A 24,847-nucleotide genomic window follows, 5' to 3' on the forward strand; every position below is an offset into this window, starting at 1 on the left:
TATTTACACATCTGCTGCTGCTGCTGCTGCTGCCCAAAGAAATGGAGATGTCCTTGGCATTGCTCCTTTCTTTTTTCCGGGAATCCTGACTGGCAGCGCTTCCAAATCCATTAACTCCGGACTGGCAATGGGAATTTTTACATCAATATTGTGGCTGGTTTGATTTCCTGGTTTCGTTTCATTATGCTCCTTTCAGGAAATCGTGTGCGGTTGGGGTTTGGGATTTCTCCAAGGATGGACTGGGATGATGCTAAAAATCCCTCCCATCCCAAACAATTCCCTGCCTCTCCGTCATTAAAAAAGCAGCACAAAGTTGCTCCAAGTTGATCCCTAAAATCCCTGGACAGTTTTGGCCGTTCCCTCCCCGATTCCCGTCCCGATTCCCTTTTTGCAGCTGCGTGACAGAGGTGGTGTGAAAAGGAATTGATGTTGTTCCGTGGTGGCAGACACTAAGGAGAAAACCCCAAACCTGCCAGGCTGCAGTGTAATCCCATTTGAGGAAACGTTGAAATCGTTGCTGCAGAAGGTTCAAGAAATACCGAGCGGGCTGAGTCACATCCACAGCATGGAAAATTTGATCCGAAACGTTTACAATTTAGCAATTGAAAGCTTTTGAATGCTGTGTTGGGTAAACTTCACTAATCTGCAAAAAATTCCAGTTCTCCTCGTAATAACGGGAACAGAATCAAAGCCGCGGGGATGAAACGGGAAAATCCCGTTGCAAATGTAAAAGGATTTCTGCAATATTCCTGCTCAGCAAAGGCAGGGAGGTGTGGAACTGGGAAGAGCAGAATACTCCCAGGGCTCAGCACGTTATCAGTGGCACCCAGAGGTTGGATGGCGTCACAGATCCGTGGATCTGCTGCCTTGGAGGGGTCACCCGGTGTCCCAAAGTTCCTGGGGCTCCTCCTGGCAGGAGAAGGTTCCGCCAGGTTCCACGGGGCTGTACAGGAGCTTTCTCCTTGCTGGAAGGGGACGAGTGGGACCAGAGCCTTGCCAGAGGGGACACCTGGGAACGGCAGCGGCGGTGACAAGCGCCACCAGCTGCGCTTGGGGACAGGACTGGCGGTGGCCTTGGCTGGAGGCAGCATCTCTTTTTCACACTCAGTAATTCCATCAGCGTGAATGCGTTCCAGTGCCATTGCAACTGTCACTGCCAGTGCCATCGTCACTGCCACTGTCACTGCCACTGCCGCTTCAATGGCCATGGCCATTGTCACTGCCATTGCCACTGCCATTACATTCCATTGTCACTGCCACTGCCGTTTCAATTGCCATTCTCATTGTCACTGCCATTGCCATTGCCATTACATTCCACTGCCATTGTCACTGCCACTGCCACTGCCACTGCCGTTTCAATGGCCATGGCCATTGCCATTACATTCCACTGCCATTGCCATTGTCACTGCCATTGCCATTGCCATTCTCATTGTCACTGCCATTGCCACTGCCACTGCCGTTTCAATGGCCATGGCCATCGTCACTGCCATTGTCACTGCCATTACATTCCATTGTCACTGCCACTGCCACTGCCGTTTCAATGGCCATGGCCATCATCACTGCCATTGCCACTGCCATTACATTCCATTGTCACTGCCATTGTCACTGCCACTGCCGTTTCAATGGCCATGGCCATCGTCACTGCCATTGTCACTGCCATTACATTCCATTGTCACTGCCACTGCCGTTTCAATTGCCATTCTCATTGTCACTGCCATTGCCATTGCCATTACATTCCACTGCCATTGTCACTGCCACTGCCACTGCCACTGCCGTTTCAATGGCCATGGCCATTGCCATTACATTCCACTGCCATTGCCATTGTCACTGCCATTGCCATTGCCATTCTCATTGTCACTGCCATTGCCACTGCCACTGCCGTTTCAATGGCCATGGCCATCGTCACTGCCATTGCCACTGCCACTGCCGTTTCAATTGCCATTCTCATTGTCACTGCCACTGCCACTGCCATTGCCACTTCAATTGCCATGGCCATTGTCACTGCCATTGTCACTGCCATTACATTCCATTACCATTGCCATTGCCACTGCCGTTTCAATGGCCATGGCCATCGTCACTGCCATTGCCACTGCCATTACATTCCATTGTCACTGCCATTGTCACTGCCACTGCCGTTTCAATGGCCATGGCCATCGTCACTGCCATTGCCATTGCCATTGCCATTACATTCCATTGCCATTGCCACTGCCGTTTCAATTGCCATGGCCATTGTCATTGTCACTATCATTGCCACTACCCTTGTCACTGCCATTGCCATTGCCATTGGCGTTCCCATTGCCATTGCCATTGCCATTAACATTCCATTCCCTTTGCCATTGCTGTTCCCATTGCCATTGTCATTGTCACTGCCATTGCCATTGTATTTCCCATTGTAATTCCCATTGACATTCCCACTGCCATTGTCACTGCCATTGCCATTGCCACTGCCATTCCTATTCCCAGTGCCATTGTCACTGTCATTCCCAGTGCCATCATTGCCATTGCCACTGCTGTTGTCACTGCCACTGCCATTCCCATGCCCGCTGCCATTGCCGTTTCAATTGCCATTGTCACTGCCATTATCATTGCCATTGTCGCTGCCATTATCATTGCCATTGCCATTGCCATTCCCGTTCCCACTGCCACTGCCACTGCCATTGCCATTGCCATTGCCATTGTCACTGCCATTCTCACTGCCGTTGTCACTGCCATTGCCATGACCATTGTCATTCCCGTTCCCGTTCCCACTGCCAGTGCCATTGCCATTTCCATTGCCATTGTCACTCCCGTTGCCATTGCCATTTCAATTGCTATTGCCATTGCCATGCCCACTGCCATTGTCATTGTCACTGCCATTACCATTTCCACTACCATTGCCACTATTGTTGTCACTGCCATTGCCATGCCCACTGCCACTCCATTACCATTTCCAGTGCCACTACTATTCCCATTGCCATTCCATTGCCATTGCCATTGTCACTGACAGTGCCATTGTCACCGCCACTGCCAGTCACTGCCACTGCTACTGCTATTGCCACTCACACTGCCATTACCATTGCCATTGCCATTGCCATTGTCACCGCCACTGCCGCTGCCATTGTCACTGTCACTGCCATTTCATTTGCCATTTCCATTTCCATTGCCAGTTCAATTGCCACCGCCATTGCCATTGTCACTGCCATTGCCATTGTAATTCCCATTGCCATTGCCATTGCCATTGTCACTGCTGTTGTCACTGCCATTGCCATTCCCATTGCGATTTCAATTGCTATTGCCACACGCACCACCATTAGCATTGCCATTCCTGTTCCCACTGCCATTGTCACTGCCATTCCCGTTGCCATTGTCATTTCCATTGCCATTGTCACTGCCCATTCCATTGCCATTACCATTGCCATTGTCACTACCATTGCCACTACTGTTGTCACTGCCATTCCCATTGCCATTCCCACTGCCATTCCATTGCCATTACCATTCCCATTGACATTCCATTGCCATTGTCACTTCCATTGTCACTGCCATTCTCATTTCAATTGCCATTGCCATTCCCACTGCCATTGCCATTGTCATTGCCACCGCCATTGTCACTGCCATTGTCACTCCCATTCCCACACGGCCCCATGGTGTCCCAGCCCAGGCCCTGGCCGGCGCTGCCCCCACCCCACAGCTGGGAAAGTCCCTCCTAGGCCATGGAGCTGGACCTGGCAGCCACATCAGGCCCTTCCCAAACTCCTCTAGGAACTTTGGAGCCCTGGCTCCTCACCACCTTCCCAGGGAGCCTCCAGCTGTGTTTTCATGGATTTTCTGGATTTTCTGGAGTGCGGGGAGGCACAGGAGGGACAGACACATGCCCTGCTGCTCCCTGCCTGAGTGCAGCAGGCAGCGTTGGAATTTCCATGCTTTCCTTGGCTTCTCCCAGGCTTTCTCAAACTGCCGCAAGCTCCAACAGCGTCCAACAACTCCCAGCTCTTTCCCAATGCCCCGGGATGAGCGATGTGCATTAGAGCTGTGGAATGATGTGCGGCAGCCACAGCTCCGTGTTTTCCTTGGAAGCTCCTGGACGGAGCCAGCCTGAGCATTGCCACTATTTTGACATCATGTATTTACTTTAGCAAACTCATAATTAAAGAAGGGAGCAATGGCTCCCTCATAAACCTCTAGCACAGAATCCTGGGATCGTTCCAGTTGGAAAAGATCTCCAGGACCATCAACGCTTCTGATGAATGGTTGGACACCTCCCTCCCACTCCAAACAACATTCCCAGTGTCCCCCACCTTCTATTTCTCTGCTCCCTTTGGGATTTATCGATTAGGATTTCAAAAAGCTTTCAAAACCCATTCCAAGCGTGTCCAATCTGATTTTGCATCACGAATCCACAGTTAGAGATACAGAACATCAATAAAATATAAGCAAAATGGATATGAAATACTAAATATCACAGCATGGAAAACTGAAACAAATCCCTGTATTTACCGTCAAACCAAGCCCAAAAAAATGAGGATGAGGACTTGGGAGGCCCTGGAATTTTATTCCTAATCCATTGATCCCAGTTGCCCCACCCCAGTGAGGGAGGAAATTCCATGTTCTTACTTTGTATTCTGGAATTGACAAAGGGAGGAGAGAGATTGTCATGTGAGCCGAGGTCTCTGCTCGCCATGTGGTCATAGTGAGTCCCATCTCCATAGTTCTGGCAAGAAACGGGGGAAAAAAACACAATTTTACACCTCAATTTGAAGGCTGCTCTAAAAACCATCATTCCCTTGGGGTTTTTTCCCTGCTGATTGGCTGGAGCGACACATTTTTAGTGCCGTTTCCAAGTTCTGTTCATTAGGAAAAAAAAAAAAAAAAAAGAGAGAGTCCTGACTGGAGAGCTGGGTGATGTTCCTGAAATCCTGTGTGGGGTAAACCAGCAAAAAAAAAACCCTCTGGGAAGAGTCCTCCTGCTTAGAGCAAGGAAAAAAGCCTCTGGAGGAAGGAGGTCTCCCGCTGGGGGAATTCCATTCCAGCAGGAAAAAGCGAGGTCAGGTTGTTTGTGGAATAATTCCTCGACTTAATGCCCGGCCTCGATTTAAAATTCCCCAATCCTTCTCAGGCTCGTGCTCCTTTTCTTTCTATCTCCCCACTTTCATTCAGGGCTTTGGAGGCAGAAATAATCGGTGTGTGCCAATTGCCCGATTTCCTTTTCAAAACATTTTTCCCTCGGAAGCAATACAAGTGTCAAGGGGAAAAAAAAAGGGCAGGAAAATCAAACTGACAGATGGAAGCTGGGATGACGTCAGGGATGCAAAGCAGGAAAGAAGAAAAGGTGCTGGGATTCCTTCCTTGGAGGCAGGAACGGGGAAATGAGAGCTCCCGGGGAAGGGACGTGGATGGAGGGTGAGGAGGGGATGAAGATCCTGCTCTTCCTCGCTGTCCTTCAAGTTAATTGGGAAACAATTCAAACAAATTTAAATAAGGGGCACGAGGAAGGCGCTTTCTGCTCTGTGTGTTTTAGGGATAAAGTGGTGCTGAGCCATGGAGGGAGGGCAGAACTGGGATGTTCCAGTTGGGAGCAGGAGCTGCCAGCACTCGGGAGGATCCAGCTGTGCTGCTGGAAAATCTGCTCTTCCCACCAAGCCATCTCCATCCCAAAGTGTCAAAAAAATGTGGATAACTGTCCACAGGCACAATTGAACTGACTGAGCCCAGCTGGCTCCTAAATCCCAGAGAATGCCGAGCCAGAGGGAGCCCACAGGGAATTCTGCTCCTGAGCAGGGACCGTGGGATGTGGCTGTGCCCAGTTCCAGCCCGGAGCACTCAGGGGATGTGCCAAAATCCCCCCAATTTTTCCACGGACAAAGAGAAGGGTTTGAGCTGCTCTGGTGAGGATCCTGGGCATGGAATGGGCAGGCAATGAAATCCCAGCACCTCCAAATCCTACCAAAAATCCCTAAAAATGCACCTGGGGAGCAGCCTCTGCGCCAGCTGCGCTTTGGGGTGGGGGGGCTGCCTAACCCCCTCAATAATTGCTTCATTAATATGCACAGAAATCGTGGAATGCTCTGGCTTGGAAGGGACCTTCTGGAGCATCTGAAAGGCAGTGGCAGGCTGAGGTTTGAAATGGAAACACTGAGAGGAGCCATTTTAATGAGAATGCGGATTCCTGAGCCCACAGGACTGCACATTTCCATCTGCAGGGGATAAAGATGAAATTCACTTACCCTGGATGGACTCGGATGTCCTGCATTCCCCCAGGACCCTGAGCTAGTTCTGTCTTCTACATCTGGGGACAAAAAAGTTCTTTAGGCTTCGTGGCAAATCATTCCCGCCTTTTGTGAGAAATTAATGCTTCAAATTAATCTCCTGGTGCCTTTAATTAAGAAGCAGGCGTGAGGAGCCGAGGCCAGGAAGTGGCTCCTGACCCCGGGGCTGAAATGAACTCATTGAAATTCACGGCGGGGATGGAGCTGGACCCTCAGGAACGCTGAGGTTCGAGCGGCAGCACAACTCCTGCCTGCCTGCCTCCAAAGTGATGGAATTTGGGAATCTTGGCATCCCATCTTCTCCGAGAGTCCAGCAGCAAGCAGGGACTGGCGGACACTGCCAGCAGGACAGAGCTGATGTGGTTTTACCAGAATCGCTCCTCCAGTTTTTATGGGATGGAAGGGATTTCAAGGATCAGCTGTCCTGGGTTGCTGCAAGCCCTGTCCCTCTTCCCTGCTTAAATCTCTTTAAATCAAACCCATCCAGGTTTTAGGATCAGTGGGAATTTCAGCTGGAGAAGGGTGCTGAGACTAAATCGGGGGAATTTCCAAGATTCCAAACCTGACACTTTAATTCTTTCCCCCAATTAGGATTCCTATTCTCTCCCATAATAGATGAACACGTTAATAGCACGAGACACTCGGAGGTAAATATTTAATTAAGCTCCAGGAAAAAAAAAAAAAAAAAAAAGGGAATGAAACTGTGGATCATTTACCTGACAGATCCGATCAACCATTCCATTAGGTTAATTAGGCAGATTTTTTAAAAATCAGTTGTGTTATGTAACAGACAATTAACTCTGGGGAGCCCCTGCTCAGAATGCTGGGATGGGGCTTTTTAATCAATAACTCCTGGGTTTGGGTGGGGAGGAGAGGTCCCAAACCCAGCACAGAAGGGCCTGGTGTCCACCTGGAGTGATTCTGGAATTAAAGGGATGATTTTAGGGATTGTCCAGAGTGGGGCAGCTCCCTGGGGAGGGATTCCCCCCCAGCACCCCAAAAATCCCTGGCCTCCTTCAGAAAGGGACGGGACTCGATCTTCAGCAGTTCCACCCCAATTTTCCTGGGATTTCACCCCAAAAGTGCCGAGCGCCGCCGCCCCTCTGTGAAGCATCACTGAGGAGCCCTAATGAAGTAACCCTGACGGATGAATCCATTTCTTTGTCCCTAATCAAATCCAAGCAGGTTGACATAAGCCAGGAACTGAATCCAGTTATTCCCTGGTAATTGGAAAAAGGCCCTTTAGTTCTCATTAAAACAATCTTTGGCCACGGGAGGAGAAGGAGGCTCCGGCCTCAATGGTGCCCAGGAAAAGCCCCAAAATGCAGCTCTGGAGGAACCTGGATCCTCCAGTTCCTGCTTCCAACTCCAGCTGAGCTCCAGAGGGAAAGGAGAGGATCCAGAAAAAAGCTACGGGAAAAAGCAGAACTTTTGCAACATCCTCAATTTCCAGCTGGGATATATGGAGAACTTCACAAGGTCAAGGTTGGAAGAGACCTTGTCATGGGCAGATTTGGGAATTGGCCTCAGGAAATCTGGGATGAAGGATTTGGGTTTAAAGGATCACCAGGGATGGGTGAGGAGGAGCCTCAGGATCCCAGAATCACCAGATCCATGAATCCCCTTGTCATGGGCAGATTTGGGAATTCTCCTCAGGAAATCTGGGATAAAGGATTTGGGTTTAAAGGTTCACCAGGGATGGGTGAGGAGGAGCCTCAGGATCCCAGAACTGCCAGATCCCTGAATCCCCTTGTCATGGGCAGATTTGGGAATTCTCCTCAGGAAATCTGGGATAAAGGATTTGGGTTTAAAGGATCACCAGGGATGGGTGAGGAGGAGCCTCAGGATCCCAGAACTGCCAGATCCATGAATCCCCTTGTCATGGGCAGATTTGGGAATTCTCCTCAGGAGATCTGGGATGAAGGATTTGGGTTTAAAGGATCACCAGGGATGGGTGAGGAGGAGCCTCAGGATCCCAGAACTGCCAGATCCCTGAATCCCCTTGTCATGGGCAGATTTGGGAATTCTCCTCAGGAGATCTGGGATGAAGGATTTGGGTTTAAAGGATCACCAGGGATGGGTGAGGAGGAGCCTAAGGATCATCTCATGGCTCAGCTCTGCTCCCAGCCCCATCCAGCCCAGAAGACTCCCAGCTTTTTGGGGCCACCTGGAGCGAGATGATCCCTAAATTTCCCCAGGATCTGCGGGAATTTTGTGTCAGTCCGAGGAGGGTGGGGGAGATGTGAGGCTGCTGGTTGTGGTCCTATTGCACTTCCCAAAAGCCCCTAAACTGGGCCTGCTAATCCCAATTAATTTCAACAGGCCTGGTTGGTGGATTGAGACCTTTCCTGCTGTTTTGCTCTTCAAAAGAAGTTGGATTTATCCGAGTATTAGCTTGAAAAACTACATGAAAAAACCCAGCTCAACAAAATACAGAAGGAGGATTAAAGAGGAAGATCAAGGGAAGAAGAAACCTGGATATTTGATAAGCTAAAGGAGTGGAAAATTTCAAATGCACATCCATTGATCCAATCTTTTTTTGAAGGTTTTGCTCTAAATATCATCAGGACATGAGAAGAAAAGCCCAAAACAACAGGCAGGGAGGTGATGTGGAAGAAGGACGGGATGAAGGCCTCAAACACTTGAAAAAATTCACTTTTGCAATGAAACATGGCATTTCATTTTCTGCCTGAATTTCCACAAATATCCACGGAGAGTTGGAGACCCCGCTCTGAAGCGGCAGCAGCGGAAACAAACCTGAACTGTTCCCAACAAAGAATCCCATTGTGCTGCTGGGGGTGAGCTCATCCTTGCCCACACGGTCCCAGCAGCCACACACGGTTTATTTATCCAGGCCATGCTCAGGGCTGCTGCATCCCAGGATTCTAGCAGCTCCATGGATTTCCAGCCTGGAGCGGTGGCAGGTGTCCCTGCTCCCTCAAACCCTTCCAGCCCAGAAATTGTTGCTACTGGGATGGCTCAGAGAGCTCCCGACCCCAAGAGTCAAAGGGGATTTTCTTATTTTAGCCTTTGGTTTGGAGAATAAATAAATTCCCAAATTTCTGCTCTTTGGGGAGCCCGTGAAAACGGGAGCTGTACGGGAACATCAGAATGTTCTGGGATAAAAACTGGGATGATGCTACAAACAAAACACTCCTGGATGTGGAAGAGAAAATCATTTCACTGCACAATTCCAACTTGGAATAATGTCATTTATTCCCTTGCTCCAAGAGTCTCCCAACTAATTGTGCTTTGGACAGAAAGGCTGAAATGAGGATAGAAAAGTCTGACGTGCCCGTGAATGCCAAATTAATTCATCACACGGATTAATTCATCACTGTGGGACACACAAAGCACAGCCAGGACACCGGGATTGCTTTGCTGGGGACACACGCAGGTAGGGCTGACAATGGTGAACAGCCAACAGTCCCACAATGGTTTGCTCTCAATATCAGGAACCTCCAGGAACCTCCTCCCAGCCCGTGGAGCTCACTGGGATGTCACAGACAATGGTGGACACCCAATGGAGTCACCAGTGCCACAATGGTTTGCTCTCAATATCAGGAACCTCCAGGAATCTCCTCCCAGCCTGAGGAGCTCACTGGGATGTCACAGACAATGGTGGACACCCAATGGTCACCAGTCCCACAATGGTTTGCTCTCAATGTCAGCCTGAAGGAATCACCCAGCCTCTGGAGCTCACTGGGATGTCACAGACAATGGTGGACACCCAATGGTCACCAGTCCCACAATGGTTTGCTCTCAATGTCAGCCTGAAGGAATCACCCAGCCTCTGGAGCTCACTGGGATGTCACAGACAATGGTGCACACCCAACAGTCACCAGTCCCACAATGGTTTGTTCTCAATATCAGCCAAAGGAACCTCCCAGGAACCTCCTCCCAGCCTCTGGAGCTCACTGGGATGTCACAGACAACGGGGGACACCCAATGGAGTCACCAGTCCCACAATGGTTTGCTCTCAATATCAGGAACCTCCAGGAATCTCCTCCCAGGCTGAGGAGCTCACTGGGATGTCACAGACAATGGTGAATACCCAACGGTCACCAGTCCCACAATGGTTTGTTCTCAATGTCAGCCTGAAGGAATCACCCAGCCTCTGGAGCTCACTGGGATGTCACAGACAATGGTGCACACCCAACAGTCACCAGTCCCACAATGGTTTGCTCTCAATATCAGCCTGAAGGAATCACCCAGCCTCTGGAGCTCACTGGGATGTCACAGACAATGGTGCACACCCAACAGTCACCAGTCCCACAATGGTTTGCTCTCAATATCAGCCTGAAGGAATCACCCAGCCTCTGGAGCTCACTGGGATGTCACAGACAATGGTGCACACCCAACGGTCACCAGTCCCACAATGGTTTGCTCTCAATATCAGGAACCTCCAGGAATCTCCTCCCAGCCCATGGAGCTCACTGGGATGTCACAGACAATGGTGAATATCCAACAGTCACCAGTCCCACAATGGTTTGCTCTCAATATCAGGAACCTTCCAGAACCTCCCAGCCTGAGGAGCTCACTGGGATGTCACAGATGATGGTGGACACCCAATGGAGTCACCAGTGCCACAATGGTTTGCTCTCAATATCAGGAACCTCACGGAATCTCCTCCCAGCCCGTGGAGCTCACTGGGATGTCACAGACGATGGTGGACACCCAATGGAGTCACCAGTCCCACAATGGTTTCAATATCAGCCTGAAGGAATCTCCCAGCCTCTGGAGCTCACTGGGATGTCACAGACAATGGTGCACACCCAACGGTCACCAGTCCCAGAATGATTTGGGATCTCAGGGATGATCCCATTGCACTCCTTCCAGCAGAGCAGGTTTCTCCAAGCCCTGCCCGAGGCCTTGGACACCCACGAACTGTCCCAAGGTTATATCCAAAAGGATCTGCAAAAGCTCTTCCAACCTCCACGCCCGCACATCTGCTCCTTGCCCTTCCCTGGGCATTTTCCCTGAACTCATTTCCTGCAATGGAAGCCTGAGGAATTTTCTGGCACTTCTGGAAAAGTTTCCCTCTCCCTGCAGCCCTTGAAGGCTCTGCCAGGGATCGCTTCTGTTTGATTTTGTGCGGAAAACTCACGGAGCGAGGGGCCCTTGAAGGTTCCTTCATCTCCTACCTCTGAGCTCTGCCCTTTGCTCCAGCAGCATCTGCTCCCTTTCAAGCTGCCCATATGCTCTGCAGAAACTTCCAGAGCTCCAGCCTGTTCCCACAAGGCAGCAGCTCCTTGCTGAGGGGACTCATTAAAACTGGAGATCCTAACGATGGAAATGCACCCGTGGCTGGCCACGGGACAGGTTTGGCCACTTGATCGTGCCTCAAGTCATCTCCTCATCAGAGAACACCTCTGGAATTCCAGCTGGGAGAGAGGCCCCGTCTTTCGGAGCACATTCTGTGGTTTTTCAGCCGACGGGTCATTAGGAACTAAATTATCCTTACAAGTGTCTTGTGAAAGGAATAAATGACATCCCCTGCACCACGGAAGGATAAATTCAGCCCCATCTCCCTGGAATATTCATCCCTGTCTGCATTGCGAGCCCAGCCCGAGCTCAGTAGGAGCAAACAGAGGTGGGAACTCTCCACTCACCCTGTCTGGAGGCAAATCCTCTTCAGCCTCAGGGAAGATGAAGGGGGGCCTTTCCTGCCGAGCCCGGGGAAGGTCTCACTGAGCCGAGGGAGCTGCACCGAGCCCCGGGCAGGGCTTGGAGGGAGCTGGGCTCGGATTTGTCCCTCAGTGCCCTCAGGGAGCTGCTCCAGGCAGCCCCGAGCCCAGGATTTGTCCCTGGAGCCCAGGATTTGACCCTGGAGCCCAGGATTTGACCCTGGAGCCCAGGATTTGTCCCTGGAGCCCAGGATTTGACCCTGGAGCCCAGGATTTGTCCCTGCAGCCCAGGATTTGTCCTCATGCCCTGAAGGAGCTGCTCCAGCCGCCCCAAGCCCGGGATTTTTCCCTGGAGCCCAGGATTTGACCCTCATGCCTTGAGGGAGCTGCACCGAGCCCCGAGCCCAGGATTTGTCCCTGCAGCCCAGGATTTGTCCCTCATGCCCTGAAGGAGCTGCTCCAGCCGCCCCAAGCCCGGGATTTTTCCCTCATGCCCAGGATTTGACCCTGGAGCCCAGGATTTGACCCTGGAGCCCAGGATTTGTCTCTGGAGCCCAGGATTTGTCCCTCATGCACTGAGGGAGCTGTTCCAGCCGCCCCAAGCCCGGGATTTGTCCCTGGAGCCCAGGATTTGACCCTGGAGCCCAGGATTTGACCCTGCAGCCCAGCATTTGTCCCTGCAGCCCAGGATTTGTCCCTGGAGCCCGGGATTTGTCCCTGGAGCCCAGGATTTGTCCCTCATGCCCTGAGGGAGCTGCTCCAGCCGCCCTGAGCCCGGGATTTGTCCCTCATGCCCTAGGGAGCTGCACCGAGCCCCGAGCCCAGGATTTGTCCCTGCAGCCCGGGATTTGTCCCTGCAGCCCAGGATTTGTCCCTGGAGCCCAGGATTTGTCCCTGGAGCCCAGGATTTGACCCTCATGCCCTGAGGGAGCTGCTCCAGCCGCCCTGAGCCCGGGATTTGTCCCTGCAGCCCAGCATTTGTCCCTGGAGCCCGGGATTTGTCCCTGGAGCCCAGGATTTGACCCTGGAGCCCAGCATTTGACCCTGCAGCCCAGGATTTGTCCCTCATGCCCTGAGGGAGCTGCTCCAGCCGCCCCGAGCCCGGGATTTGTCCCTGCCGCGCTCCCCCCGTGCCTGGGGCCCGGCACATCCTGTTTACAGCCCGAGCTGCTCCTTCCCAAGGCATCCGAGCGTGGCAATTGTTGTCCTTTGGAATATGGTAATTGGGATATTTTTACCCAGCTTCAGAACATATTTCCAGCCCACAGCAGACTTTCGACAACAATGCAACTTGGAAAGCTGTAAATATGGGACAATCATCCCCAAACACCCAGCTAGCCTTCAACACGTCTTGGCATTTGGGACAGCAGCTCCACTCCAAACATATGGCAGGGAAAGCTTTGCCTTTGCAAGGAATGAGGGGCTTTGCTCCCTCCTGATTTCGGTTTTGGGGTGTTTGAAGGGCTCTGTTCCCCATTTCCAGCCCTCCCCGTCCAGCTGGAACAGGAATGTGAGGAGGCGGCGCAGGGGCGGGCACGGACGCCACGCCCAGGCGAGAGCTTCAATGCGTTTCCCTCCAGAAAATCCTAAAATCCTGCAACAGTTTCGATGCAGGGACTGCTCCAAGCCCTGTCCTGGGACGCTCCAGGGTCCAGGGAGGGAGGAATTCCTGCCCAAAACCCCACCCAGCCCCGTCCGGTGGGTTCTGGTTCAGACCCTCCCTGGGTTCTGTCCCTCCAGGTCCCTCTCCCAGCAAGGCCTTGGCAGTTGTTGGAGGGGATTTCCACAAATGCAGGACTGGAGAGGCCCGAGGATTTAATTAGCTTTGTTTAGAAACGGGTAAACAAAGAGGGATGGCTTTAATGAAAAGGGACAAACAGCATGGAAGCAGCTGGAAGGGGTTTTTTTCTATCCCAACTGCTATTTTATTCCAGTCTTGAGTCACTTCTACCCCCACATAAAACAATTTTAATTCAGGCCAGACACCTAAGACCGGTTTCATTCACACGGGCAGCTAAACCTTGGAGCAACCTGGGCCAGTGGAAGGGGCTCCCTGCCCTTGGAATGGGATTTTCCTTCGGGTCCTTCCAGCCCAAACCATCCCAGAGCCCTGCTGCAGGAATGTGGTGTCAGCATTAATTGGGAACTCTTCCAAACCCCACCGTTCACTCCAGGGGTGTCTTTAAAACCCAAACCCACCATAAACTTGTGCCTCTCGTGGTTTCTTTGTGCCTCATGAAAGGCTCTTTTTATATCACTCTCCGCTTGCTCCAAAGGGCCCGCAGCAAAGGGCAGCGTGGGCCTGGAGTGACCCCAAGGAGCAAATCCCAGCAGAGCCAGGGGAACCCAGGAGAGTTTCCTTGGAGGAAAAGCCAGGAAAGGCAGGAATTTCCTTGGAGGGAAACTGAGGAAAGGCAGGAATTTCCTTGGAGGAAAACTGAGGAAAGGCAGGAATTTCCTTGGAGGAAAACCCAGGATTTTCCTTGGAGGAAAAGCCAGGAAAGGCAGGAATTTCCTTGGAGGGAAACTGAGGAAAGGCAGGAATTTCCTTGGAGGAAAAGCCGGGAAAGTTTCCTTGGAGGAAAAGGCAGGATTTCCCTTGGAGGAAAACCTAGGAAAGGCGGGAATTTCCTTGGAGGAAAACCCAGGAAACCAAGGAAAGATTCCTTGGGGGAAAACCCAGGAAAGGCAGGAATTTCCTTGGAGGGAAACTGAGGAAAGGCAGGAATTTCCTTGGATGAAAACCCAGGATTTTCCTTGGAGGAAAACCCAGGAAAGGCGGGAATTTCCTTGGAGGAAAACCCAGGATTTCCTTGAAGGAAAAGCCAGGAAAGGCAGGAATTTCCTAGGATGAAAACCCAGGAATTTCCTTGGAGGAAAAGCCAGGAAAGGTGGGAATTTCCTAGGATGAAAACCCAGGAATTTCCTTGGAGGAAAACCCAGGAAAGGCAGGAATTTCCTTGGAGGAAAACCCGGGAAAGGCGGGAATTTCCTAGGATGAAAACCCAGGATTTCCCTTGAAGGAAAACCCAGGAAAGGCAGGAATTTCCTTGGAGGAAAACCCAGGAAAGGCTGGAATTTCCTTGGAGGGAAACCGAGGAAAGGCAGGAATTTCCTTGGATGAAAACCCAGGAATTTCCTTGAAGGAAAAGCCAGGAAAGGCAGGAATTTCCTTGGAGGAAAACCCAGGATTTTCCTTGAAGGAAAAGCCAGGAAAGGCAGGAATTTCCTTGGATGAAAACCCAGGATTTTCCTTGAAGGAGAACCCAGGAAAGGCAGGAATTTCCTAGGAGGAAAACCCAGGAAAGGCAGGAATTTCCTTGGATGAAAACCCAGAATTTCCTAGGAGGAAAACCCAGGAAAGGCAGGAATTTCCTTGGAGGAAAACCCAGGATTTTCCTAGGATGAAAACCCAGGAAAAGCGGGAATTTCCTTGGAGGAAAAGCCAGGATTTTCCTTGAAGGAAAACCCAGGAAAGGCAGGAATTTCCTTGAAGGAAAACCCAGGAAAGGCAGGAATTTCCTTGGAGGAAAACCCAGGATTTTCCTTGGAGGAAAACCCAGGATTGGTTCATCTTGGGTGCATCCATTGAGGAGAACCTTTTAATAATATATATCTAATAATATAAATATAATATACAAATACATAATAATATAGAAATAAAATTTATGTAAATAGAAATAAAAATTATATAAAGTTTATATAAAGATATGTTTAGATAGAAATATATATTTATATAAAAATATATAATCAATATATTTATATAATATATAATTTATATATTTATATAATTTATAATTTAGAGATTTATTTAACATATACAATTCATATATTCATATAAAATATGCATTTTATAAGTTCATATAACATATAGCTTATATATTTATATAATATAAATTTTTAATTTATATAATATAATTTTTTAAAATTTATTTTATAAATTATACATAAATTTTTATAATATAAATTTTTTAATTTTTTGTATAATGTATCATTTTTACATTTCTGTCTTTTGTATATGATGTAATATATAATTTATGTCTTAGTATAAAACTTATAGAAATATATAAAAAATGTCTATTAAAAATATAAACAATATATAAATAATACATATTAATATAACTATAATATTCTGTAGCTCTGCCTGGTCTCTGTTTATATAAATATAAATAAAATTGATATTAAATGTATAAAAATATATATTTCTATATAAATATATAATTACATAAATACATAAAGTACATAAATACATAAATACATTATATATTTGTATAATATCCGTAACTTATATATTTATAGAATAGATATCATTTATATATAATATAATATATCATTTCTATCTTTATAAAATATATAATTTATATATATATATAAAATTTCGAGAAATGTATATAAAATTTATATAAAATAAAAATAGTATATAAATAATATTCCCAGATATTAGAATATAATCGTATTTGGGAATATTATTCATTTACTATTTCTATATTATATACAGAAATACCATTTATATTTATGAAATATAAAGAGTATATCAATAATATTCCCCAAAAAATCCTAGAAAAATCCCCAAAAAATCCCCAAAAAAATCAAAAAAAATCCCAAAAAAATACAAAAAAATCCCAAAAAATCCCAAAAAAATCCCCCAAAATTCCCCAAAAGTTCCAGAAAAATCCCCAAAAATCCCCAAGCAATCCCCCGAGCTCTCCTGCCCCGGCCAGGCTGGCTGTGTCCCCCGGGAGCACCAGCGGCGCAGGACGCGCCTCATTTCCGAGCCTTTGGGGCCTTCCTTCCTCCGAGCGCTCCTGCTTTCCTGTTTGTGAGGGCCCCAACGCCACAGAGCACTGGGAACGGGTGGGACAGCAGCGGGGATCCCACAGGGACCCACAGAGCTCAGGGATCCCACAGAGCACTGGGAACGGGTGGGACAGCAGCGGGGATCCCACAGGGACCCACAGAGCTCAGGGATCCCACAGAGCACTGGGAACGGGTGGGACAGCAGCGGGGATCCCACAGGGACCCACAGAGCTCAGGGATCCCACAGAGCCAGGGGGATCCCATAGAAACAGCAGGGAACCCACAGGGACCCCACAGAGCTCAGGGATCCCACAGAAACAGCGGGGATCCCATAGAAACAGCAGGGAACCCATAGAGATCCCACAGAGCTCAGGGATCCCATAGAAACAGCAGGGAACCCATAGAGATCCCACAGAGCTCAGGGATCCCATAGAGGCAGCGGGGATCCCATAGAAACAGCAGGGAACCCACAGGGACCCCACAGAGCTCAGGGATCCCACAGGGACCCCACAGAGCTCAGGGATCCCATGGAAACAGCAGGGAACCCATAGAAACAGCAGGGAACCCATAGAGATCCCACAGACCTCAGGGATCCCACAGAGCCAGCAGGGATCCCATGGAAACAGCAGGGAACCCATAGAGATCCCACAGAGCTCAGGGATCCCACAGGGACCCCACAGAGCTCAGGGACCCCACAGAGCCAGCGGGGATCCCATGGAAACAGCAGGGAACCCATGGAGATCCCACAGAGCTCAGGGATCCCACAGAAACAGCAGGGAACCCACAGGGACCCCACAGAGCTCAGGGATCCCATGGAAACAGCAGGGAACTCATAGAAACAGCAGGGAACCCATAGAGATCCCACAGAGCTCAGGGATCCCACAGAGATCCCACAGAGCCAGCAGGGATCCCACAGAACCAGGGATTTTTTGGGATTTTTTGGGGATTTTTGGGGGGATTTTTTTTAAATTTTGGGGGGATTTTTGGGGGATTCTTTCAGGATTTTTTGGGATATTTTTGGGATTTTGGGGGGATTTTTTCAGGGATCTCACAGAACCAGCAGGGGTCCCACAGAAACAGGGATTTTTGGGATATTTTTGGGATTTTTGGAGGGATTTTTCTGGGATTTTTTTTTAATTTTTGGGGGATTTTTGGGGGATTTTTCGGGATTTTTGGGGGATTTTTCGGGATTTTTGGGGGATTTTTTTGGTGGGATTTTTCGGGTTTTTTTTCAGGGATCCCACAGAACCAGAAGGGACCCCACAGAACCAGGGATTTTTTGGGATTTTTCTGGGGATTTTTGGGGGAATTTTTGGGGGATTTTTTTTTAATTTTTGGGGGATTTTGGGGGGATTTTTTTGGGATTCTTTCGGGATTTTGGGGGGATTTTTTGGGATTCTTTCAGGATTTTGGGGGGATTTTTGGGGATTCTTTCAGGATTTTGGGGGGGATTTTTCGGGATTTTTTGGGAGATTTTTTGGGAGTTTTTTCAGGATTTTTCAGGATTTTTTGGGGATTTTTTCAGGGATCCCATGGAACCAGCAGGGCTCTCACAGAACCAGGGAATTATTTGGAATTTCCTGCCTTCCTTGGCCTCCAGGGCGCTCAGGTTCCTCCCCTCAGCACTCAGGAGGTTCCGCTCCACAGGAATTCCTCTGGGATGGGCAAAGAAACCCCAAATCCCCGAGGTTTTGCAGCTTGGAAGGAAGTTCCCACACAGCACAACTGGGAGCCAAACAAAAGCCATTGTGTGCAGAGGAGAATTAATAAGAATTAATATGGTTTCCATTAATTGGTGAAACATAGCGTGGCAAAACTTGAGGGATTTGGATAAAAACAACCCTGAATTTACTGGAAAATGAAATAGGATAGGATCAGCTGAGCCTTGAGTTTCAGGAAGCCCATCCCAAATGGGAGGAATTATATTTGTGAAGCTGCTCTTGATCAGTTCCTGTGCAAATCAAATCCAAATCAGCCCCGAGAAACGACGACATCTTCCCCCAAAATCCCCAGGAATCCCACGGCAGCTCCATTTCTCCTTTGCCCCAAGCTCTCCTAGGTTCTACCCATTCCCAGTTTCTGCAAAAACCAGGAATTGGGAAAAGAAACCAACAGCTCAGCCCAAAGTGAAGCCCAGCCCAGCCCAGGATGGTTTTTTTGCCCTGAGCTGGCTGTGTATTTATTTTTTATAGGAAATCTGGCAAATGGAAAGCACATCCAAGGCCTTGGATTTTTCCTATAAATATCTCAGCAGTCCCAAATCTCCAAGCACAAGGCAAATCCGTTTGAGTCCTTTCAGGAAATTCTCCATGACTTCCTGTCACAAAGTCCAACAATCACTGTCTCTTCTCCAACCACTTTGCTTCCAAAGCCAATCCTGACTTTCTCTCCAGAATTCCATCAAAATTCTCATCCCTGCTGTCATTTTTGCCTGGAAGTAAACCCAGAAAACCTCTTACTCCTTGCCAGAAATCCAGTGTAAGGTATACAGGAATACTTGGAATCATGGAAATCCCCATGGGAAAATCAAATTTGGGAATTTGACCGGTTGGGTTGTGGAGCCGGGAGTTTATGGATGGAAATAAACGGATTCGTTCCCGCTTCCACGGAGATAAAATTCCTTTAAATCTAGAATATGGAAATGCAGGGATCCGGTTCCCTGTTAGTTAATTACCCCTGGAAAATAATTGGGTGCCAAATCTGGGCAGGCTCCTCACTTTGGCAGCTCATGACAAGATTTCTCCATAAAGTGCTGAGAAAATAAAGACAATTTTAGAGCAAATTGATCAGAGCGCAAATATTGATCCTTTTGGCCTTCCTTGCAGTTCATTAACGAGGGATTCTCCCCCTTTAAGAAAGCAAATTTTTGTGTGATCCCCCTTGCTCGGTGCTAATGAATCCTTTCATGCAAAATTCCCGGAGCCTCCGGCAAAGCCTGAAAAAATCCAGCAAATAATCTGGAGTGTCGGGAATAACCCCGGTGGATACCTGCAGCTCCCTTTGCCGTGACCTTTGGCCAGGAGGATTTGCCAGCAAACTCCCAATAAAGGAGTTGGCAAACACGTCGGGAGGCAGCCGCAGCTTTCCTGCTCTCTGTGGGAAGTTTATAGCCTGGATTCCGTTCCAATGGCTATGCATATCATTAGCATATTTAAATAGGCTGCTTCCCAAATTAAAGTGGAAGCAGCTATAAAATGCTGTTGGCTCAGCGGCTCCTTCTGAATCAAAATTCAGCCTTCCTGAAGTTGTTTTTTTCCTTGACTTTCGACGGAGAGGGAAGACTTTGCAGGGAAAATAAACGAGGCAAAAAGGCAGTTGAAGTACTCGGTGTTTACTACTGAGATACTCCTGACTGCGTTTACCAGGAGCGCCGGGGAGAAAAGCAATTTGAATTCTGCTCAGACAAAAACTCCAGGCCGGGCCAGCTTTCCGTCAGAATTCTCCTTGGTGCTGCATTTTCCTGCTGTGGATCCCCCAGAGCGCAGGAGCTCCAGCCCTGAGAGCATTTCTGGGGTTTGGAACAACCTGGGGGACCCCTCAAATCCCTTCCACCTTCAAATGTCTTCCACCTTCAAATCCCTTCCACCTTCAAATCCCTTCCACCTTCAAATCCCCTCCACCTTCAAATCTCTTCCACCTTCTTCAAATCTCTTCCACCCAAACCGTTCCATGATTGCCAAAGAGTGCCAGGAAAGCCGCTCCCTCCCTCCTTCTGGCCCACATTTCTTTTAAATGTATTTTGACAATATTCTCCTGCATTTATTGCACTTTTGGCTTTCCCTGCCCGCTCTCCAGCCCGTTCTGGACTCAGCAGCCACAGCCTGGATGTCCATCCCCACATGATGCAAAGCAGGAGGGAACCGCTCCCTCTTTTCTCCTCTTTTCCTGCTGAATGGTGGCACGAAAGCAGAAGGAAACACATTCTCCTAGTCCAGCAGAAATATTCAAGGGGGTGAGTCAGGAGTTCCAAAAATACATTTCCTAAGCTGCAAAACAGAGCTGGATGTTGCCATGGCACTTTGGGAAAATTCCCAAGTCTCCAGCTTGTTTCAGAGATGAATCAAGTGGGAGCGAGCGGAGTTTTCGGTCACTTTTACCACTGATTTCATTTGTTGCTCTTTCCCCTGGCTTTCAGGTTTAAAAGCAAACCTCTGAGAGGGATTGAAAGGGGCAGGTCAGCGTTTAGTATGGATTTCCACAAGTGGATTTCCAATAATGGCAGAATCCCGACACCTCCCACTATTCCAGAATGTTCCAGACACCACCCAACAAACATCCAACATCCAACCAACGAGCTCCGTGCTTCCCAAAAGCCTGTTCGAGTTTCCCAGTCTGCAAATCCTGGATGGAGCCAGCCCCGCATGAAAACCTCGGTTCAATCACTTCTTGCACACAGACAGCAAGATGCACTCAGAGGTGGGTGTTCCCAAAAAAGAAAAAGGAGGAAAAACCAAAAGCACATTTCCAGTCCAGGCTCTTATTCGCGCCTGTAGAAGCGCGGACCGTGCGACGTCACCTCGCTGTCACCTCACCCTGGATCCATCCCCAACCCATTCTGCAGGGAAAAAGCAAAACCTGCTGCGACCCTGGCTCCTGCTCCTCCCAAAAATGGCTGGAAGCTGAACCCTTAAGAAGCCCCTTTTCAATTCCAAAGGAAGAACGGGAGGGATGGATTTGGTTTCCTTGCAAAATCTCCAGTTCCTGTGAGATGCAAATCAGCTCTCAGCCATTCGCTGGGCTTTGCAGAAATCAAAATTAGGTGAGAAAATCAATAAATTAGCGATTTCCCGGGATTTAACAATCCTGCCTCCATCATTCCCTCCAGCAGATCGGCCCTGGCTTTACATTTCCAGCCTTCCTGTCAAAAATAGATTTAACACCATTCTAACATTTTGTGCTTTTCTCAAGGATGGCAAGAAACAACTCCCAGGGAGCACTTCCATCAATCAGAGCAGGAGGAGGAGGAGGAGGGAAAAAGTCAAGGAAAAGCAACAACCAAGTGTCCAAGGCCAGGCTGGATGGGGTTTGTCCCAGGTTTTGGCAGGGATTGCAATGGGGCGACCATCAAATCCCTTCCGTCCCAAACCATTGGGATTTTCCATCCAATGGGGCGACCATCAAATCCCTGCCATCCCAAACCATTGGGATTTTCTATCCAATGGGGCGACCATCAAATCCTTTCCGTCCCAAACCATTGGGATTTTCTATCCAATGGGGCGACCATCAAATCCCTGCCATCCCAAACCATTGGGATTTTCTATCCAATGGGGCGACCATCAAATCCCTGCCATCCCAAACCATTGGGATTTTCCATCCAATGGGGCGACCATCAAACCATCCCAAACCATTGGGATTTTCTATCCAATGGGGCAACCATCAAATCCCTGCCATCCCAAACCATTGGGATTTTCTATCCAATGGGGCGACCATCAAATCCCTTCCATCCGAAACCATTGGGATTTTCTATCCAATGTGGTGCCCATCAAATCCCTGCCATCCCAAACCATTGGGATTTTCTATCCAGTGGGGCGACCATCAAATCCCTGCCATCCCAAACCATTGGGATTTTCCATCCAATGGGGCGACCATCAAACCATCCCAAACCATTGGGATTTTCCATCCAATGGGGTGACCATCAAACCATCCCAACCCACTGGGATTTTCTATCCAATGGGGTGACCATCAAACCATCCCAAACCATTGGGATTTTCTATCCAATGGGGCGACCATCAAATCCCTGCAGACCGAAACCATTGGGATTTTCCATCCAATGGGGCGACCATCAAACCATCCCAAACCATTGGGATTTTCTATCCAATGGGGCGACCATCAAATCCCTTCCATCCCAAACCATTGGGATTTTCTATCCAATGGGGTGGCCATCAAATCCCTGCCATCCCAAACCATTGGGATTTTCTATCCAATGGGGCGACCATCAAATCCCTGCCATCCCAAACCACTGGGATTTTCTATCCAATGGGGTGGCCATCAAATCCCTGCCATCCCAAACCATTGGGATTTTCTATCCAATGGGGTGGCCATCAAATCCCTGCCATCTCAACCCATTGCCCAGCTCCTGACACAAGCAGGGCACTGTCCAAGGAAGAAAAGGGAGTGGAAAAGGAGAATGCTGGAGCCCTTGGAGTGGTTTTATCCGGAGTTTAGCGGGTGAATGCTGTGAATCCCAGGCTATTCAGCATTCCAGCAGCAGCAGCAGCAGCAGCAGCAGCTGCACAGCCCGAGCCTCAAACACCGCCCTCCTCCCATCGCAGCTCATTTTATCCATTGTCCCTGCGGAGAGGAGCCACAGGAACATTTGCAGGGTTCCATAGGAAGTGCCAATGGCGGCTGATGAGAGCAATTGGGGATTTCAATGGGAGGAGAGAGGTAATCACAGCGCAGCGAGCACAGCTCCACTCCAGGAACCTCAGCACGGCCCGGGGGGAGCATCTGCAACGCCACCACCATTCCTGAGAGACGGAACAGGACAAAAATTGGTTTATAGGACCTGAGCACAAAATGAGAGCCCCCCGGAGCAGCGTTTCCAGTTCCTGCTGAAACCCCAGAGGCACGGCTCGGCTTCCAGGGGTGCCATCCACCCTCTCATTTCTTGTGCCACCTCTGCCCAAATGCTCAGTGTCTCCAGCCTCTCCCAGCCCCAAAGCCAGGGGGAATGCTGGTGCCCACGCTCCCTCCCTGTGTGCCAGTGTTCCAGAGCCATGGGCACTGCCAGCCCCGGTCTGGGTGAGCTGTGCCCACTCCCAGCCCCAGCCTGGTAAGGATGAGCTGTGCCCATGTCCCAGCCCCAGCCGTGGTGAGCTGGGCCCATGTCCCAGTGCCAGCCTGGTCAGGATGAGCTGTGCCCATGTCCCAGCCCCAGCTGGGGTGCACTGTGCCCGCTGCCAGTGCCAGCCTTGTCGGGATGAGCTGTGCCCATGTCCCAGCCCCAGTCTGGGTGCGCTGTGCCCATGTCCAGCCCCAGTCTGGGTGTGCTGTGCCCATGTCCAGCCCCAGTCTGGTCGGGATGAGCTGTGCCCACTCCCAGCCCCAGTCTGGGTGAGCTGTGCCCGCTCCCAGCCCCAGTTTGGATGAGCTGTGCCCGCTCCCAATGCCAGCCCCGGGTCAGGATGAGCTGTGCCCATGTCCCAGCCCCAGCCTGGTCGGGATGAGCTGTGCCCATGTCCAGCCCCACTCAGGATGAGCTGTGCCCATGTCCCAGCCTGGTCAGGATGAGCTGTGCCCATGTCCAGTACCAGGTCAGGATGAGCTGTGCCCATGTCCCAGCCTGGTCAGGATGAGCTGTGCCCATGTCCCAGCCTGGTCAGGACGAGCTGTGCCCATGTCCCAGCCTGGTCAGGATGAGCTGTGCCCATGTCCCAGCCTGGTCAGGACGAGCTGTGCCCATGTCCCAGCCTGGTCAGGACGAGCTGTGCCCATGTCCCAGCCTGGTCAGGACGAGCTGTGCCCATGTCCCAGCCGAGTCGGGACGAGCTGTGCCCATGTCCCAGCCGGGTCGGGATGAGCTGTGCCCATGTCCCAGCCCCGGGTCGGGATGAGCTGTGCCCATGTCCCAGCCTGGTCGGGATGAGCTGTGCCCATGTCCAGCCCCAGCCTGGTCAGGATGAGCTGTGCCCATGTCCCAGCCTGGTCGGGATGAGCTGTGCCCATGTCCCAGCCTGGTCGGGATGAGCTGTGCCCATGTCCCAGCCTGGTCGGGATGAGCTGTGCCTGCTGTCAGTGCCAGTACCAGGTCAGGATGAGCTGTGCCCATGTCCAGCCTGGTCAGGATGAGCTGTGCCCATGTCCAGCCCCAGTCAGGATGAGCTGTGCCCATGTCCCAGCCTGGTCAGGATGAGCTGTGCCCATGTCCCAGCCTGGTCGGGATGAGCTGTGCCCATGTCCCAGCCGGGTCGGGATGAGCTGTGCCCATGTCCAGCCCCAGTCAGGATGAGCTGTGCCCATGTCCCAGCCTGGTCGGGATGAGCTGTGCCCATGTCCCAGCCTGGTCAGGATGAGCTGTGCCCATGTCCCAGCCTGGTCGGGATGAGCTGCGCCCATGTCCAGCCCCAGTCCAGATGAGCTGTGCCCATGTCCCAGCCCCAGTCCGGATGAGCTGTGCCCATGTCCCAGCCTGGTCGGGATGAGCTGTGCCCATGTCCCAGCCCCGGGTCGGGATGAGCT

General features: G+C 50.1%; 1 protein-coding gene across 1 annotated transcript in view; it reads right to left on the reverse strand.

Moving 5' to 3' along the window:
• Positions 1–4,554: 4,554 nt before the first annotated feature.
• Positions 4,555–24,847, reverse strand: part of TCF4 (transcription factor 4) — a gene marked incomplete at its 3' end in the record, with an annotated part of 43,108 nt that continues 22,815 nt past the window's right edge. Inside the window, exons 4-5 of the mRNA XM_036402516.2 lie at positions 6,201–6,262; positions 4,555–4,687 (exon numbers count right to left, since the gene is read on the reverse strand). Coding sequence (XP_036258409.1) covers positions 4,555–4,687; positions 6,201–6,262 — 195 coding nt within the window. The remainder of the gene's footprint in view (positions 4,688–6,200; positions 6,263–24,847) is intronic.

This window comes from Molothrus ater, chromosome Z (assembly GCF_012460135.2).
Source record: "Molothrus ater isolate BHLD 08-10-18 breed brown headed cowbird chromosome Z, BPBGC_Mater_1.1, whole genome shotgun sequence".
Classification (NCBI taxonomy): Eukaryota; Metazoa; Chordata; class Aves; order Passeriformes; family Icteridae; genus Molothrus; species Molothrus ater.